Source organism: Babylonia areolata, chromosome 27, assembly GCF_041734735.1.
Source record: "Babylonia areolata isolate BAREFJ2019XMU chromosome 27, ASM4173473v1, whole genome shotgun sequence".
Classification (NCBI taxonomy): domain Eukaryota; kingdom Metazoa; phylum Mollusca; class Gastropoda; order Neogastropoda; family Buccinidae; genus Babylonia; species Babylonia areolata.
In genome coordinates this window covers 7,152,125-7,172,738 of record NC_134902.1, presented here as the reverse complement: position 1 = coordinate 7,172,738, position 20,614 = coordinate 7,152,125, and the positions used below count along the sequence as shown (strand labels likewise).

The 20,614-nt window shown below is 44.0% G+C and overlaps 1 protein-coding gene across 1 annotated transcript in view; it reads left to right on the top strand.

Moving 5' to 3' along the window:
* LOC143301575 (inactive phospholipase C-like protein 1) overlaps nucleotides 1-20,614 on the top strand; it is a 222,128-nt gene that overhangs the window by 192,889 nt on the left and 8,625 nt on the right. Inside the window, exons 14-22 of the mRNA XM_076615957.1 lie at nucleotides 249-351; nucleotides 1,860-2,039; nucleotides 3,443-3,621; nucleotides 5,210-5,348; nucleotides 6,834-6,980; nucleotides 9,231-9,328; nucleotides 10,693-10,980; nucleotides 13,133-13,201; nucleotides 18,640-18,693. Coding sequence (XP_076472072.1) covers nucleotides 249-351; nucleotides 1,860-2,039; nucleotides 3,443-3,621; nucleotides 5,210-5,348; nucleotides 6,834-6,980; nucleotides 9,231-9,328; nucleotides 10,693-10,980; nucleotides 13,133-13,201; nucleotides 18,640-18,693 — 1,257 coding nt within the window. The remainder of the gene's footprint in view (nucleotides 1-248; nucleotides 352-1,859; nucleotides 2,040-3,442; nucleotides 3,622-5,209; nucleotides 5,349-6,833; nucleotides 6,981-9,230; nucleotides 9,329-10,692; nucleotides 10,981-13,132; nucleotides 13,202-18,639; nucleotides 18,694-20,614) is intronic.

The window sequence follows — 20,614 nt, the reverse complement described above, 5'->3', positions numbered from 1 at the left end:
TAACTCATTATGTGCTTACACTCTTGTAAACAACTACACATGTTCATGCATGGATTAACGTGTGTGTGTGTCTACATGCTTGTGCACACACACGCTATCTTATGTCAGTCAGTGTCTGTGATCTGAAGTGTGAATTTTATGCCACTTCATGTGTGCATGATTATGTATGTCTGGTTATGTACATGTGCACCTTAATGTGCGTGTGTGTGTGTGTGCCTGTGTGTGTGTGTGTGTGTGTGTGTGTGCAGGAAGGATCAGTGAAGAAACAGAAGCTGGCCAAAGAACTGTCGGACATGGTCAACTACTTTGTGTCTCGGCGCTTCGACGACTTCGGCACCTCTCAGTCCATACGTATGTACACCTGTATGTACACCTGTACACCTCTCAGTCCATACGTATGTACACCGGTATGTACACCTCTCAGTCCATACGTATGTACACCTGTACACCTCTCAGTCCATACGTATGTACACCTGTATGTACACCTCTCAGTCCATACGTATGTACACCTGTACACCTCTCAGTCCATACGTATATACACCTGTACACCTCTCAGTCCATACGTATGTACACCTGTACACCTGTATGTACACCTGTACACCTCTCAGTCCATTCTGTGTACACCTGTACACCTCTCAGTCCATACCTATGTACACCTGGACACCTCTCAGTCCATTAGTATGTACACCTGTACACCTCTCAGTCCATACCTATGTACACCTGTCAGTCCCTCAGTCCATACCTATGTACACCTGGACACCTCTCAGTCCATTAGTATGTACACCTGTACACCTCTCAGTCCATACCTATGTACTCCTGTCAGTCTCTCAGTCCATACCTATGTACACCTGTACACCCCTCAGTCCATACATAGTACAACTGTACACCTCTCAGTCTATATGTATGTACACCTGTACACCTTTCAGTCCATATGTATGTACACCTGTCAGTCTCTCAGTCCATACCTATGTACACCTGTACACCTCTCAGTCCATTAGTATGTACACTTGTACACCTCTCAGTCCATACCAGTGTATACCTGTCAGTCTCTCAGTCCATACCTATGTACACCTGTACACCTCTCAGTCCATATGCATGTACACCTGACAATCCCTCAGCCCATACATAAAACACAGTCCAATACTAACAAACTTTGGAAGATTTTTTTTTTTAATAATTTGAGTGAAAAGATTGAAGCAGTGATTCGTTTTTCTTGTCCTTCTTTTACCCTTGACTTGAGATGGATGCTTTGATTTGATTTGATTGATATAGATACTTATATAGCACCTATCCTCAGTCGCAGACCAAGCTCAAAGCTCTTTACAGACTGGGAGCCATTTACACAACAGGCTGCCTGCCTGGGTAGAGCCGAGTGACAGCTGCCATTGGGCGCTCATCATTCGTTTCCTGTGTCATTCAGTCAGATTTCAGGCACACTCATACACACTCATCCAGACATGTAACATTTTATGACCGTTTTTATTTATTTACCTCACCGTGTAGGCAGCCATACTCTGTTTTGGGAGATGTGCATGCTGGGTATGTTCTTGTTTCCATAACCCACCGAACGCTGACATGGATTACAGGGTCTTAAATGTGTTGTATTTTATCTTCTGCGTGTGCATACACACAATGGGGGTTCAGGCACTAGCAGGTCTGCACATGTGTTGACCTGGGAGATTGGAAAAATCTCCAGCCTTTACCCACCAGGCACCGTTACCGAGATTTGAACCTGAAACCCTCAGATTGAAAGTCCAACACTTTAACTATTCAGCTGTTGCTGTCGTGACGATAGCCGTGAGATGGCCGTAGTGGTGGGCGAGGTTCCAAGCAGCGTAACTTGCTTTGTGTGTGTGCAGAGAAATACTGGGAGATGAACTCGTTCAGTGAGTCCCAGGCTCTGAAGCTGGCCATGTCCTGGGGGGAGGACTTTGTCAACCACAACAAGCACTTCCTGTCGCGCGTCTACCCCAACGGCATGAGGGTGGACTCCACCAACTACAACCCCCAGGACCTGTGGAACTGCGGCTGTCAGATGGGTCAGTATTTTTTTTCCTTCTCTTTTGTGGGGCTGTCAGGGCATGACAAGCTGAAGATTTGGAACCCTTTGACAGGGTGCTGTGCATCGCAGTTATGATAAAATGCAATGCAATGCAGTGTCATGCAATACAGTACAGTACAGAACAATACAATGCAATACAAGACAAGAGAATACAACGCAACGCAACGCAACCACAACCCAAACGCAACCCAAATGCAACGCAACGCAACACAACACAACCACAACCACAACACAACCCAACACAACCCAACACAACACAACAACACAAGACAGTACAACAAGACGAGGAGACAAGACAACACAACACAAGACAATACAATACTAGACAAGACAATAGAGCACAACACAATACAACACAACACAACAACAGACAATACAGTACAGTACAATGCAGTGCAGTGCAACACATCACAGCACAGCACAGCACGACACAGCACGACACAGCACAACGCAGCACAGCACAGCACGACACAGCACAGCACAGCACAGCACAGTACAGCACAGTTACAGTACAATACAGTACAGTTTTCTTGTGGGTTTTTTTGCATATCTTTGCTCAAATTTGTATGAGCCTGAATTAATTGAAATGTTATTTCTTCCGTAACTTATGTGTGGACTGTGATTGCCACACATGCTGCTTACTTCTGCTTGCCATAGTGTTTGTGTGTATGACCTGTGGTTAAACCTTTTAGCTCCATTGCTGGTCATCAGTTGCTGTCCTACATGACAGAGGGCATGACAGACAGGCAGTGAGTGAGCCAGTACTAGCCATCATTGATCATGATAATAATGATAGATAGTACTTACATGGCGCAGACTCCCCGTGTAATGGGCTGTAGGCGCCGTACATGAAACAACACATACACAGTAGTGCTTGATAACATACCTGTGCACATGAGTAACAACACATATATGTGTACCTGTACACCAAGAGAATACCACAAATTGCAGGTATGGACAATCTCACACACACACACACACACACACACACACACAAGACAAAAATACCAGACACACACTCACACACGTTAGCGCATACACACACACACCCTTGCACACGCAAACAAGCCACGCTTATTATGGCTGTGTTTTGTTTAGTCATTTTGAGATGGCAGGACTGATGTTGCCGTGGGTTCTTTTACGTGCGCAAAGTGCATGCTGCACATGGGATCTCAGTTTATCAACTCATCCGAGTGACTAGCGTCCAGACCACCACTCGAGGTCCAGTGGAGGGGGAGAAAATATCGGCGGCTGAGCCGTGATTCGAACCAGCGCGCTCACATTCTCTCGCTTCCTAGGCGGACGCATTACCACAAGGCCATCACTCCACAACATCATATGTGCTTACCATCATGGCTGTGTTGGTTTTGTTGTTCCCAGTGGCCCTGAACTACCAGACTGCGGGGCTGATGATGGATTTGTACAACGGCTGGTTCCGTAAGAACGGCGGCTGTGGCTACGTCCTGAAACCAGCCATCATGCGGGAGGAGATCGCCTACTTCAGCGCCAACACGAGGGACGCTATTCCAGGCATTTCTCCACAGTTACTGCACATAAAGGTGAGAAGGGGTGTAGAGGTGTGTAATATGGACACTGTTAATGCATTTTACCACAGTTACTGTTCATTAAGGTGAGAAGGGGTGTAGGTGTGTGTAATATGGACACTGTTAATGCATTTTACCACAGTTACTGTTCATTAAGGCATGCTTGTCACCATCACTCCCTGAGTATGAAATAGATGGTTCAGTGTATGTAATCATCGTGTTGTGTGTGACCTGTAGTTTAGTGTACCTGTCATCACAGTGTGTGACCTGTAGTATAGTGTACCTATCATCACAGTATGTGACCTGCAGTTTAGTGTACCTATCATCACAGTATGTGACCTGTAGTATAGTGTACCTATCATCACAGTATGTGACCTGTAGTATAGTGTACCTATCATCACAGTATGTGACCTGTAGTATAGTGTACCTATCATCACAGTATGTGACCTGTAGTATAGTGTACCTATCATCACAGTATGTGACCTGTAGTATAGTGTACCTATCATCACAGTATGTGACCTGTAGTATAGTGTACCTATCATCACAGTATGTGACCTGTAGTTTAGTGTACCTATCATCACAGTATGTGACCTGTAGTATAGTGTACCTATCATGGCAGTGTGTGACCTGTAGTTTAGTGTACCTATCATCGCAGTGTGTGACCTGTAGTTTAGTGTACCTATATTGAATTGTGTGACCTGTAGTTTAGTGTACCTATCATCACAGTGTGTGACCTGTAGTTTAGTGTACCTATCATCACAGTGTGTGACCTGTAGTTTAGTGTACCTATATTGAATTGTGTGACCTGTAGTTTAGTGTACCTATCATCACAGTGTGTGACCTGTAGTTTAGTGTACCTGTCATCACAGTGTGTGACCTGTAGTTTAGTGTACCTGTCATCACAGTGTGTGACCTGTAGTATAGTGTACCTATCATCACAGTGTGTGACCTGTAGTTTAGTGTACCTATCGTCGTGGTGTGTGACCTGTAGTTTAGTGTACCTATCATCACAGTGTGTGACCTGTAGTATAGTGTACCTATCATCACAGTGTGTGACCTGTAGTTTAGTGTACCTATCGTCGTGGTGTGTGACCTGTAGTTTAGTGTACCTATCATCGTGGTGTGTGACCTGTAGTTTAGTGTACCTATCGTCGTGGTGTGTGACCTGTAGTTTAGTGTACCTATCGTCGTGGTGTGTGACCTGTAGTTTAGTGTACCTATCATCACAGTATGTGACCTGTAGTATAGTGTACCTATCATCACAGTGTGTGACCTGTAGTTTAGTGTACCTATCATCACAGTGTGTGACCTGTAGTTTAGTGTACCTATATTGAATTGTGTGACCTGTAGTATAGTGTACCTATCATCACAGTGTGTGACCTGTAGTTTAGTGTACCTATATTGAATTGTGTGAGTGTACCTGTCATCACAGTATGTGACCTGTAGTTTAGTGTACCTGTCATCACAGTGTGTGACCTGTAGTTTAGTGTACCTATCATCACAGTGTGTGACCTGTAGTTTAGTGTACCTATCATCGTGGTGTGTGACCTGTAGTTTAGTGTACCTATCGTCGTGGTGTGTGACCTGTCCCCTGTGGTTTCAGATCATCAGCGGTCAGAACTTCCCCAAACCCAAGGGGTCAGCGGCCAAAGGGGATGTGACCGACCCCTACGTCACCATTGAGGTGTTCGGCATTCCCGCTGACTGCGCTGAGGAGAGGACCAAGACCGTGCCACATAATGGTGTGTGTGGGGGGGGAGGGGGGTGCGGGGCTGGGTGGGGGGGTATATATGTGAGTGTGTGCGTGCTTGTGTGTGCTGTATTGCGTTGTATTACTCTTTTAGTCACAACAGATTTCTCTGTGTGAAATTCAGGCTGCTCTCCCCCCAGGGAAAGAGCTTGCCTTAATAATGAGAGTACATCCCTTGTTTTGTTTTTTTTGTTTTTTCCATGCCTACCGACAGTACTTGTTTTCTTGTGTGGCAGCCTTCACCTCTACACTCCATCTCGCTCTCCACGATCGGCTTCGGGTTCCGTCTGTTTACGCATACCCAGATTCACACACTCCACTGTTGGACGCCGTTCTTTCTCTGTCTCTGGACCTTGTATTTGGAATGAACTTCCTCTTTTGCTTTGTCAGGTCTCCGCACTCAGCTCTTTGAAGTCTGGCCTTAAAACCCACCTCTTCACAAGATAGCCTCCCTCCCCTGCCTCTTCCTTGTCTTCAGTTTCTTCAGTTTTAGAGTTCTGCATGCCTGGTGTGAAAGCGCTTAGATTTGTCTCTGCACAAGATTCAGCGCTATATAAATACTATCATTATTATTACTTGTTTTCTTCCTGTCAGAGTGGGTTTTTCTGCTTAATTTTGCCAGGGACAAACCCTGTTGTGTGGCCGTGGGTTCTTTAGTGTGAGCTAAGTGCATGCTGCTCATAGGACCCGGCTTTATACCTCTCAGCTGAATGACTAGTGTCCAGACCACCACTCAAGATCTAGTGCAGGGGGAGAAAATACAGCCAGGTGTGGTATTTGAACCAGTGTGCCTCAGATTCTCTCCCTTTCTAGGCAGACATGTTACCTTCTGGCCAACACTGCACTGTGTGTGTGTGTGTGTCTGTATGTACATGTGTGTTTGTGTGTGTGTGTGTTTGTGTGTGTGTCTGTGTGTACGTGTGTGTTTGTGTGTGTGTGTGTGTGTGTGTGTGTCTGTGTGTGTTTGTGTGTGTTTGTGTGTGTCTATGTGTGTGTGTCTGTGTGTACGTGTGTGTGTGTTTGTGTGTGTGTCTGTGTGTGTGTGTCTGTGTGTGTGTGTGTGTGTGTGTGTGTGTGTGTGTGTGTGTTTGTTTGTGTGTGTTTGTGTGTGTGTCTGTGTGTGTGTGTCTGTGTGTGTGTCTGTGTGTACGATGTGTGTGTGTGTGTTTGTTTGTATGTGTGGGTGTTTGTGTGTGTGTGTGTGTGTGTGTTTGTGTGTATCTGTGTGTATGTGTGTGTGTGTGTGTGTTTGTGTGTGTGTGTGTATGTGTGTGTGTGTGTGTGCTTGTGTGTGTCTCTGTGTGTGTCTGTGTGTGTGTGTGTGTGTGTGTGTTTCATTAGTATCCCTGTTGTTTTTGTGTTGTTTCATTTTTGCGTATGTCTGCAATTACGTTTTTGCTATGTCTGCTTGGTAAATTGATTGCTTGTGATACATTGACTGCTTGATTGATTGGCAGATATCTGATTTGATTTGCAGGCTACAACCCCATATTTGACGAGAGCTTTGAATTTCAAATCAACTTACCGGAGCTGGCGCTGGTTCGCTTCGCTGTGTTGGACGATGACTACATTGGGGACGAGTTCATCGGTCAATACACTCTGCCCTTCGAGTGCATGCAGACAGGTGGGGGTTCTTTGTGGGTGGTGTGTGGGTGTGGAGGGTGTGTGTAATGGTGGGTTGGTGTGGGTGTGGGTGGGTGGTGTGTGTTGTGGGTGGTGTGTTGGTGTGGGTGGTGTGTGTGTGTTGGTGTGGGTGTGTGTGTGTTGGTGTGTGGGTGGGTGTGTTGATGTGGGTGTGTGTAATGGTGTGTGGGTGGGTGGTGTGTGTTGTGGGTGGTGTGTGTGTGTTGGTGTGGGTGGTGTGTGTGTGTTGGTGTGGGTGTGTGTGGGTGGGTGTGTTGTGGGTGTGTGTGTTATGGTGGGTGTGTTGGTGTGTGTGTGTGTTGGTAGGTGTGTTGGTGTGGGTGTGTTATCGTGGGTGTGTGGGTGTGGAAGGTGGGTGGGTGGTGTGTGGGTGTGTATGACAACATTGGGGACGAGTTCATCAGTCAGTACACTCTGCCCTTTAAGTGCATACAGACAGGTGGGGGGCCACACTTGTTAGGTTGTCATGGAGAAAGTGTGTGTGTGTGGAGGGTTAGTGCGTGTGGATCATTTGTGTGTGCGGGTAGGTATGTGCGGATGTAGGTATGTGATGTGAGGTGATAGGTTCCAGGTCACACTGCCAGGTGGGTTCAGGATGGAGATTTTTCTGTATTCCTGGGTCAACAGATGTGCAGACCTGCCAGTGCCTGAACCCCTTTCGTTTCTGTACGCTTGCAGAAAATGGATGCCGTAAAGATCGGTCTACTGAGCGCACTGGTGTATAAGCTGCACCTACTAAATTATTTTTAAAAATTGAACTTCATACACACATAAGCTGCACTGGCTTATAAGCCGCACTTATTACCAGTACGGGAACACATACCAATACTACGGAAAAGCTGTCAATACTGTAGGTTATGAAATAAACACAGCGGAAACAACACAAAGAAAAGCCAGCGAAAATACTGCTAGTGCCACAAACAAAAAATAAACACAATGAAAATAAGATCCATTATTTCGGGATAGTCACATTTATTCAACATAGTCCTTCTCACTGAATCCAGTGAAATCTTCATCTTCAGTGTCCGAGTTGAAGAGAACCAGCACAGCTTCCTCCACCATCTTGTCACTGACTTCAGCCTCGCTTTCATTTGAAACATGAACACAAGGTGGAGGTCGCTGTTGGTTCGTCGCTTGCACTGTTGTCTGCAGCAGTACACAGTCCAGCCGTACGAAATCCATTGATAATGGTGGACTGCTCATCCAGAAATTAATGGACAGAAATCATGATTTTGGCTCAGAATGCTTGAGAATGTGACACTCCTGGGATCGTTAAAATCCTCAAGTAAGAGAAAAAGTCGTAGCTTATAGACCGAACTTTACGGTACTCTAAGTTTAGGTTCTGTATTTCATGAATGTCAGTGTTATTGGGTTTTTAGATACAAAAATATTTCCAGTATTTACACTTCCCTCAACGGAAAATGGTAGTTTTTACACATAAAAGCCCTCTTGTTCATATGAGTGAATGTTCAGAGTTGCAGCCCATAAACGCAGAAGGAGAAACTGACATTTTTACAGTGCAGATTTTGAGAGGACCCAGATTTGTGTATGTTACTTTATTTTTGTATTCAGTTATGGATTCTCAGTGGCCGATTGAAACATATTCAGATTGATAAGAAAGAAAATGGGAGTAATAACTGGGACAAACATGATACAGTGTGTTGAGACTGTTGATGGGTGCAATAGCTGAGTGGTTAAAGCGTTGGACTTTCAATCTGAGGGTCCTGGTTCGAATCTCAGTGACATTGCCTGGTGGGTAAAGGGCTGGAGATTTTGCTGATCTCCCAGGTCAGCATTTGTGCAGACCTGCTAGTGCCTGAACCCCCTTCGTGTGTATATGCACGCAGGAGATCAAATACATACATTAAAGATCCTGTAATCCATGTCAGTGTTTGGTGGGTTATGGAAACAAGAACATATCCAGCATGCACACCCCAAAAATGGAGTATGGCTGCCTACATGGCAGGGTAAATAAACAAAATGGTGGTATATGTAAAATATTACATGTCTGTATGAGTGTGTATCTGTGCATGCTTGAAATCTGATTGAATGACACAGGAAACGAATGATGAACACCCAATGTCAGCCGTCAGTCGGCCCTCCCCACATAGGCAGCCTGTTGTGCAAATGACCCTGTGTTTGTAAAGCGCTTAGAGCCTGGTCTCCGACCGAAGATATGTGCTGTGTGAATATCCATGTCGTTCATTGTTCGTTACTCATGTGGTTTCAGGGTACCGCCACATTCAGCTGTTGTCGAACACGGGCAACCCCATGGCCAACTGCACCCTCTTTGTCCACGTGGCCATCACCAACAAGCGAGGAGGAGGGGTCAGTGTGCCGTTATTACGCAGGGTTTGCAGGCCCGCTTTCGTGATGAACGTTTCGTGGCTTGCAGAGTGAGAAGTGGGTCGTACGACGTCATGGGCAGCCCACCGCCGTTACTAGCTCTTCTGAGTGTGCACTGCCAGTGTTCAGACATCTTTTCGGCAGAGTTTGAAAATGCATCAGTTTGAATAAATAATGGCAGAAATGTGACAAGAAACATGCTCAAAGTAAACATAGAATACTAAAGCAAATAATGGGTATAATTATAAAACCAAATATATCTTGTCAGCTTGCAAAAATAGTCGCTGAAAATTGTTCAAAATCCTTTGGTCAGAAGAGCGATTTCCACAACGAAATATTAGCTTTGAAGAAAAAACAACGAATGGAGATGCGCATGCGGTTCTGGCTAAAATTAACCAGGGAACCTCCACTAGAATGGGACAAAAGTGGGTCTTCAAACCTTCCTGATTGTGTTGTTTTTTCCCCACACTGTTTTGTTTAGTTCTGGCTGATATTTTGTGGGTCAGTAAGGCAGCCTTTGTGCTGAAGTTCTCTGTTTTGTCATGGCTGGCATTTGGTTGTTTTGACACTGGACTTGGTCTGAGGGGAAATCGTGCACGCTTTATCCTTTAACATGTTAAAAAAAAAAAAAAAAACGTTTTGTGTTTGTCCTCAGGTAGTATATGTCTGTAGTATTTGTAGGAATTTTGGCCTTTCTCAGTGTGATTGTGTTGTATGTTTTGTAAACCAAGCAGATGTTTTATGTTATCTCCTCTCTGTGCACACCACACCACACCACACCACACCACACCCACCACACCCACCACACCGCACTGCACTTCACCGCACCACATCACACCACACTGCACCACACCCACCACACCGCACCGCACTTCACCGCACCACAACACACCACACTGCACCACACCCACCACACCGCACCGCACTTCACCGCACCACAACACACCACACTGCACCACACCCACCACACCGCACCGCACTTCACCGCACCACAACACACCACACTGCACCACACCCACCACACCGCACCGCACTTCACCGCACCACAACACACCACACTGCACCACACCCACCACACCGCACCGCACTTCACCGCATCACATCACACCACACACCACCACACACCACCACACCACATCACACCATCACACCATCACACCACACCACACCCCCACCACCCACCACACCACACCACATCACACCACACCACACCCCCACCCACCACACCACATCACATCACACCATCACACATCACATCACACCACACCATCACACCACACCATCACCACACCACACCACACCACACCAACTTCAGAAACAAAACACCTTCTCCCTAACTCCCGCAGAAAGCGTCCAAGCGCGGCATGTCGGTGAAGAAGATCAAGCGGTCCCGCGACTACACCAGCATGAAGGCCATCGGGGTCAAGGCCATCGACGAGACCTTCAAGGTGGCCATCACCCCGCTGAGGGAGGGCACGGACCTGAGGGACAACGTGCAGGTGGCCTTCGCCAGCTTCAAGGAGGCGTGCGGTCTGGCCCCCATCTCCAACATCAAGCAGTGCATCCGCCTCCTGGCCACGCGCATTGCCAACTCGGGGGACCACGCCACGCTCAACTACGTCATGCGTGGGGAGGTGGGTGTGGGTGTACGTGTGCGTGTGTGGGAGGTGATGATATTGATAATGAGGCCAGGAGGTGTAATGATTAGCAACCAGTAAAGAGTGGTAACTCTGTCCATTCACAAGGTACACAACTTCAAGTCAGTGCTGCTTACGCTACCGATTCAGCTAGCACACAGGTAAATAAAAGGTACATTGGAACAAACCCACACACTTCCTCAAAAAAAGGAAGTGCCAGGCCTATCCTGATACCCATCATTTGACATGTGCACACAGCAATAAAGACAGAAGAAATGTGCAAACACAAACAAGCTTTTATTCAAGTGTCCGTGAGGATCTTGGTTTCATTCTCACCTCTCGCCCTTTCTTCCAAGTTTGACTGGAAAATGAAACTGAGCTTCTGGCCATTCGGATGAGACAATTAGCTGAGTTCGTATGTGCTGCACACACTTTGCGCACTGAAAAAGAACCTTTGGCAACGAGAGTGTTGTCATCTGGCAAAGTTCATCTGTAAGACATCCATTCTGATAGGTACGCAAATATATATAATGTTCTTTCAGTTATTTTTACTTAAAACAAAGTGTACCTCAGTTTAATGAAACTTGTGAAATGTGTTACTTGAATGATAGTGTTTTTTTTTTTTTTAATTTTGTTTTTTTTGTTTTATCTTCTTTCTTTTTTTTTTCTTCCGTTCTTTGTCCTTAAATTTTTTTTTAAATAAATAAATAAATAAAAATGCAATGTATGTTTCTATGTTGAGAAATATAACCTGTGCAAGGGACAAAAAAGAAAAAAAAAATCTAGGAAAAAAAAGAAGAAAAAATGGAAGTGAGAATGAGTAACAGAATGTATTAATAGATAAGAAAATGAATGAAATTAACTCATTCCACTCTAGATATAAGTTAACTTGTACCATGTTTACTTCACCAACACACTATTCCAATTTCATTTATTCTTGCTGAGCACAGCCGGCATTCTAAACTGAACCTTTTTACAGATTCCGGAGGCATGTAAACAGAGCTTTGTTTGAACCTGTTGAATCAACGATTCTCCATCGATTTTCGCTGTTTTAAAGAACCACCATGGTTTTTACTGCAGTGGTTGTCATGTAGTGCTGGTCAGTGGGAGTTGTAGCAGGCATGTAGCCGGGGGGCAGAATGAGTTAACTCTCTCCATACGAACGGCGAAAGAGACGTTAACAGCGTTTCACCCCAATTACCACCATCAAAATATTACAAGCGGAAGGCTCTTATACTGAAGACGTGAATGTTGACAAAGAATACCACAATTCTCACGACAGAAGCTAAAGGTTGGGTCATTGAGACACCCACAGAACATCCGAGGGGTCTGTGTAGAGGAAAAGAAAGGGCTGGCCGTACTGAGTGAGTTAAGGCCAGACACGGTAGTACAAAAACGTATGAAATAAACTTGAAGTTTATGGCTTTCTGTGACATGGTATGCAAAAGATATTGGACTAAACATGTCTAAAAAAAAGGTCATTTTGTGCAATTTATCATGACGGTTTCCATGGAAACGAATCCAAAATGGCCGACAAACAAAACAAATTAAAAGCTTATAACTTCGATACCTTTATAGATATGTTATTTCTGTTTGTTTTATTTGATTTATTTGTATTTGTTCTTTATTATAGTGCAGTGGTATTTTGGAATTTGAATAAATACGTTTATTATGATTTTTTTCGTTGAAATGTGTATAAATTCCTTGACATAATTTTTTTCAAATGACTGTATATTCATTCTTTTACTAGTACTATACAACCCACTGCACTATAATAAAGATGAATACACAAAGAAGAAAGTACCAAGTTTGAACATGCTATCTTTTAAAGTTTTTGAGCCTTAGCATTTTGAAAAATGGTATTACGAGGACAAAACACAAAACTGAGAAAACAGGAAAAGAAGGAGATGTGCTTGGTACTCACAAGAAATCACACATGTTGATGCTGTTTGAAGCTTTATTTAAGTGACTATAGTACCCAGGTGAAACGGACTATAAAGATTAGATGTTGAAGAAGCAAATTATGCGAAAAAACGAAAATCACAAAAAAATCATGATTTTGGTCAAAATTTCACTACCGTGTCTGGCCTTAAGGAATGACTGAAGAAGATGAAATTAAAAAAAAATTTTTTTTAAACCTGTGTTTCAGTGGCCATACCTTGAGGCTCAAGGAAACTTGCCAGAGATTTTGAAAAAGGCGTTGTCTTCCTTTGAGGAGGTGAGTACTTGAGAGAGAAGAAGAAAAGGAGGAAACAAAATGAGGGCTTCTGGTGATGTATAAGCCTGTGCCCTTGATGCCCATCCTCACGGTTAGAGCTGTTTGTTTCAATGGGTATGTCAGTGTCGTGGGTGGGTGTAGTGTTACTTTCTTTGAAAGTATTCCTGAGCCGTTTTTATTCGTTGTTTTGTATGCTTCAAACATGTGTATGCATTCTGAGAATTTTGACAACACTGTCTTCACTATTATAATAATAATAATAATAATTATTATTATTATTATTATGAGCATTTACGCCTGATCTTGAAAATGAGCCCTAGGTATTTACAAATAGAATACATATGTAAATATCAAGAAAAATTGAACAGAAGATACCAAACATCATTGAAAACTATTCATCCACCCCACCCCCACCCCCACACAATACACGCAATCACAAGCACACACGCACACACACACACACGCAAGTCATAGCACACAATCGTAAATAGTACACAATTAAAAATACTACCAACAAATTCTGAAACTATCAAAACTCACTCACTCACTAGTAGTCATTTTAGTTCAAAATGGAAACAGGATGAGCTGTTGAGAATTATTGAGGAGGGGAAAAGGTGGGTCTTCAGACTGGATTTGAAAGATTGTAGCAAAGATGAGTGAGGGAGAGGCTGAGTGTTGTTAATACAGTTCAGTTATTAGTTGTTTTTCACACTTGTTTTGTTCTGTATTTGTAATCCTCTATAGCCCGAAAGGGATGAAAGGAAATTAAGTCATGAATCATGAACATGGAAAGGACGCAGTATAGTTCATGGATCAGGTCTCTGACACTTTAACTCTCTCCGGACGACGGAATGCATGAGCATTCCTACATAAAATGTATTCGGATTCAGACGACGGAATGGAATAGCATTTTCCAAAAATAAAAATTCATCACGCGCTGTACACGATTTTGTGATTGACCAAGCAGAGTGCGTTATTCTGGGTCACTCCATAACCAAGACCAGTCGCCTGCTCGCGTACCAGCCTGTTAGCAAAGTGGCATCTGAAGCGGGGGGGGGTCTCAAAATGTTGCGGCGCAAACAAGGCAGCAACGGCAACGTTTTAGTGTTCTCAAAGTACTTGAAATGCTGCTGCAAACTGAAGGGTTGGACATTGAAGAGGTGGATGATGACGAAGAAGAAAATGAATTCAGTGCAGAAAGTGAGCGTGGGTGGTGATTCAGGGTGAAAAATTGGCATTATTTTCTACATAATGGCAAAATTGTCAAAATAAGATGAGAAATTTTGATTTTTTTATTTATAATAGCCCAACACATAGTTAACCAGTTCTGAAAGTTTCATTTCCTTACTCTGTATTTTGTATTTTTTGTAATTTTTTTTCTCAACTCTTACAAATGGGCCGTCTGTGGGGGAAAGGAAGGGAGAAAACGTGCCGTCCCCAGTGAGTTGAAAAGATTTCTGGAACAAACACATGAAGACGATGAAACTCCTGTACTGGAGCTTTCAGTCTGACGCTACGATTCGTGTGCAACAAAGAAGAGTTGTGTCCATTGTCCACTTTTTGGCTCAGAAACCCGAATGGTTTTGGCTGGAAGGTTTGCCTGCCTTTGTGTGTGTGTGTGTGAGTTTGAGTGTGTGTGTGTGTGTATGAGTTTGTGTTTGAGTGTGTGTGCGGTGTGTGTGTGTGAGTGTGTGTGAGTGTGTGTGTGTGTGAGTTTGAGTGTGTGTGTGTGTGTGTGAGTGTGTGTGTGTGTGAGTGTGAGTGAGTGTGTGTGTGTGTGTGTAGCAGTGCAGACTTGATTACAGTGTGCAGCATTAAGGTCACCCTCTGAAGGTGGTCTGAAACCCCTTAGAATTACTGTGAAATGAGTTCCTGCAACTCCCTTGCCCCACAGATGTGTGATCCGTTAAACACACTACACCGCAGCATGCTGGACCTGAGTGCCAGGCAGTACAGTGCAGTGCCGTGCGGTGCAGTGTCATGTTTTTTGTACATAAGTAATACAGTATGATGCATCGCATGACACTACAAAGAAACTGGTGAAACAAGACGACAAAACAAAACATTACAAATACGCGGAGTAACAGTACAACACAACACTGAAGTACAATAACCACTTTAACTCCAGGTAAGGCCACACACCCCAACACTGAAGTACAATAACCACTTTAACTTCAGGTAGGCCACACACCACAACACTAAAGTACAATAACCACTTTAACTTCAGGTAGGCCACACACCCCAACACTGAAGTACAATAACCACTTTAACTCCATGTAGGCCATGCACCACAACACTGAAGTACAATAACCACTTTAACTTCAGGTAGGCCACACACCCCAACACTGAAGTACAATAACCACTTTAACTCCATGTAGGCCATGCACCACAACACTGAAGTACAATAACCACTTTAACTTCAGGTAGGCCACACACCCCAACACTGAAGTACAATAACCACTTTAACTCCATGTAGGCCATGCACCACAACACTGAAGTACAATAACCACTTTAACTTCAGGTAGGCCACACACCCCAACACTGAAGTACAATAACCACTTTAACTTCAGGTAGGCCACACACCCCAACACTGAAGTACAATAACCACTTTAACTCCATGTAGGCCATGCACCACAACACTGAAGTACAATAACCACTTTAACTTCAGGTAGGCCACACACCCCAACACTGAAGTACAATAACCACTTTAACTTCAGGTAGGCCACACACCCCAACACTGAAGTACAATAACCACTTTAACTTCAGGTAGGCCACACACCCCAACACTGAAGTACAATAACCACTTTAACTTCAGGTAGGCCACACACCCCAACACTGAAGTACAATAACCACTTTAACTTCAGGTAGGCCACACACCACACCGCAACACTGAAGTACAATAACCACTTTAACTTCAGGTAAGGCCACACACCACAACACTGAAGTACAATAACCACTTTAACTTCAGGTAGGCCACACACCCCAACACTGAAGTACAATAACCACTTTAACTCCATGTAGGCCATGCACCACAACACTGAAGTACAATAACCACTTTAACTTCAGGTAGGCCACACACCCCAACACTGAAGTACAATAACCCCTTTAACTTCAGGTAGGCCACACACCACAACACTGAAGTACAATAACCACTTTAACTCCATGTAGGCCATGCACCACAACACTGAAGTACAATAACCACTTTAACTTCAGGTAGGCCACACACCACAACACTGAAGTACAATGACCACTTTAACTTCAGGTAGGCCATGCACCACACCGCAACACTGAAGTATAATAACCACTTTAACTTCAGGTAGGCCACACACCCCAACACTGAAGTACAATAACCACTTTAACTTCAGGTAGGCCACACACCCCAACACTGAAGTACAATAGCCACTTTAACTTCAGGTAAGGCCACACACCACAACACTGAAGTACAATAACCACTTTAACTTCAGGTAGGCCACACACCACAACACTGAAGTACAATAGCCACTTTAACTTCAGGTAGGCCACACACCCCAACACTGAAGTACAATAACCACTTTAACTCCAGGTAGGCCACACACCCCAACACTGAAGTACAATAACCACTTTAACTCCAGGTAGGCCACACATCCCAACACTGAAGTACAATAACCACTTTAACTTCAGGTAGGCCACACACCCCAACACTGAAGTACAATAACCACTTTAACTTCAGGTAGGCCACACACCCCAACACTGAAGTACAATAGCCACTTTAACTTCAGGTAAGGCCACACACCACAACACTGAAGTACAATAACCACTTTAACTTCAGGTAGGCCACACACCACAACACTGAAGTACAATAGCCACTTTAACTTCAGGTAGGCCACACACCCCAACACTGAAGTACAATAACCACTTTAACTTCAGGTAGGCCACACACCCCAACACTGAAGTACAATAACCACTTTAACTTCAGGTAAGGCCACACACCACAACACTGAAGTACAATAGCCACTTTAACTTCAGGTAGGCCACACACCCCAACACTGAAGTACAATAACCACTTTAACTTCAGGTAGGCCACACACCACAACACTGAAGTACAATAACCACTTTAACTTCAGGTAGGCCACACACCCCAACACTGAAGTACAATAACGTTAACTTCAGGTAGGCCACACACCACAACACTGAAGTACAATAACATCTTTAACTTCAGGTAGGCCACACACCCCAACACTGAAGTACAATAACGTTAACTTCAGGTAGGCCACACACCACAACACTGAAGTACAATAACCACTTTAACTTCAGGTAGGCCACACACCACAACACTGAAGTACAATAACCACTTTAACTTCAGGTAGGCCACACACCCCAACACTGAAGTACAATAACCACTTTAACTTCAGGTAGGCCACACACCACACCACACTGAAGTACAATAACCACTTTAACTTCAGGTAGGCCACACACCACAACACTGAAGTACAATAACCACTTTAACTTCAGGTAGGCCACACACCCCAACACTGAAGTACAATAACGTTAACTTCAGGTAGGCCACACACCACAACACTGAAGTACAATAACCACTTTAACTCCATGTAGGCCACACACCCCAACACTGAAGTACAATAACCACTTTAACTTCAGGTAGGCCACACACCATAACACTGAAGTACAATAACCACTTTAACTTCAGGTAGGCCACACACCCCAACACTGAAGTACAATAACCACTTTAACTTCAGGTAGGCCACACACCACAACACTGAAGTACAATAACCACTTTAACTTCAGGTAGGCCACACACCCCAACACTGAAGTACAATAACTTTAACTTCAGGTAGGCCACACACCCCAACACTGAAGTACAATAACCACTTTAACTTCAGGTAGGCCACACACCCCAACACTGAAGTACAATAACTTTAACTTCAGGTAGGCCACACACCCCAACACTGAAGTACAATAACTTTAACTTCAGGTAGGCCACACACCATAACACTGAAGTACAATAACCACTTTAACTTCAGGTAGGCCACACACCCCAACACTGAAGTACAATAACTTTAACTTCAGGTAGGCCACACACCACAACACTGAAGTACAATAACCACTTTAACTTCAGGTAGGCCACACACCCCAACACTGAAGTACAATAACTTTAACTTCAGGTAGGCCACACACCACAACACTGAAGTACAATAACCACTTTAACTTCAGGTAGGCCACACACCCCAACACTGAAGTACAATAACCACTTTAACTTCAGGTAAGGCCACACACCACAACACTGAAGTACAATAACCACTTTAACTCCATGTAGGCCACACATCCCAACACTGAAGTACAATAACCACTTTAACTCCATGTAGGCCATGCACCGCACCACAACACAGTACAGAATATCGTGACCCAGATTTAACATTTTGCTCTTTCACTTTCTGTTTCAGCTGATTGAGGAATGCAAGAACTTGATAGAGAATGCACAGATTGTGTATGAAAAGGTAAGTTTGCATCACAGCGTCAATATTTAATTTAAAGGTTTTATTTGGATTATTCTTTGTAGAATGTTGCGCAAGTCCTCGTATGGCTGTCGTTGAGACATAATCAGATTGTCGTTTGTTCTTGAATTCATTCCATCTTTCGTGTGGTGATCTTTCTGGGTTTCATGTGCTAAGTGTTGTTGTATGCTATGGATTGGTATTAAATAGTGAGTGATGGCCTGGAGGTAACACGTCCGCCTAGGAAGCGAGAGAATTTGAGGGCGCTGGTTCAAATCACGGCTCAGCCGCCGATATTTTCTCCCCTTCCACTAGACCTTCAGTGGTGGTCTGGACGCTAGTCATTCAGATGAGATGATAAACCAAGGTCTTGTGTGCAGCATGCACTTAGCGCACGTAAAAGAACACACGGCAACAAAAGGGTTGTTCCTGGCAAAATTCTGTAGGAAAATCCACTTCGACAGGAAAAACAAATAAAACTGCACGCAGGAAAAAATACAAAAAAATGGGTGGCGCTGTAGTGTAGTGACACGCTCTCCCTGGGGAGAGCAGCCTGAATTTCACACAGAGAAATCTGTTGTGATAAAAAGGAATACAAATACAACATACTCAGGACTCTGCCAGAAAAAAAGCAGCCACATAGATCCAGAAGTGTACTGTTTATATGCACTGAGCAAATCAAGATCAAAAGAAGAAAATAAAGATATTTACTTTATCTATGTTCACACAGTTTCCATAGCTTTTGAATATTTACCGGTACTCACTTCTGGTTAATTGCTGTTCTTGACATGAACGCCAATCAAGAACACTCGTGAAAATTTCACAAATATGCTTCAAACATATGTTGAGGCCCGAGAAAGGTCCCATCTTCACGAGTTCTTACAGGTTCTGAAATTATCGTACTTTTTGGTTTTGTTGCTCACAGTCTGAATCAGGGTACTTTTAAACAGTGTATTTGGAGATATTTACTGATGCACTTAGTACTGATGATGAATATTTATTGACAGATAGGTGGATAGACAGGGAGCACCATGGCACAATTGGCACTGGACTTCTGGAGCCAGTTGCATTGCTGGGACGGAAGAGTCTAGTATGGTCGTAACCCGCTACAAACTGTGTGTAGTATGGAACTGACCAATAGCGCAGTTTGGTTAACGCAGGCGTTTAGTCATGTATAACTGTCAAAAAGTTAGAACCAAGCAATGCAACTGGCACCTGGTCTGGAGTTCACCAGTGAGCAGGTTTCCAGGACCTGTTTCAGCATGTTGTTGTGTCGTTGGGAAAGGCATTTTACTCACTCCGGATGATGGAACGCTATAGGGTCTTCTGACAAAGGCGCGGTTCCGGACGATGGAACACTATAGCGGTTTCGACTGTTAAAATTTTTTGCATGTTTTCCTAATGGTGTAGCATAACAACCGCAGCTACACCGGGCATTGCGAACATGTCAAGGGTTGAATGGAAAGTTTCATTGTGAGATTCCTTAACAGTACGCTGGCCGGCAAGACACTGACTCGGCACCCCACAAAACAAGCTATTCTGCATATGTAACGAAAATGGCGTCGCAGGTGATACAAGTGGAAATTTTCGGAGCAAAATATTTCACGACAGCGGCTTTTACTGCTGCTGAAGTAATTGAAATGCTTGAAACTGAAGCTTCCAACATCAACAGGGATGATGAAGACGCTGAATAAAGTATCTGCAGTGAAGAAAGCTACCTGCAAGAAGTTACTGACAGTGACTCAGATTCGGAGGGCTGTGAAGAGAGGGAGGGAGGTGGGTGTACACACAATGTGAGGAGAGGGGACAGTGGGTCAAGTACAGTGAGTTTCGTTCAGTTACTTTATGTTTTATATTTTTGTGATTTTTTTTTTTCCTAACCCTAATAAATGGGTCGTCTGTTGGGAAAAGCAAGGGAGAAAAC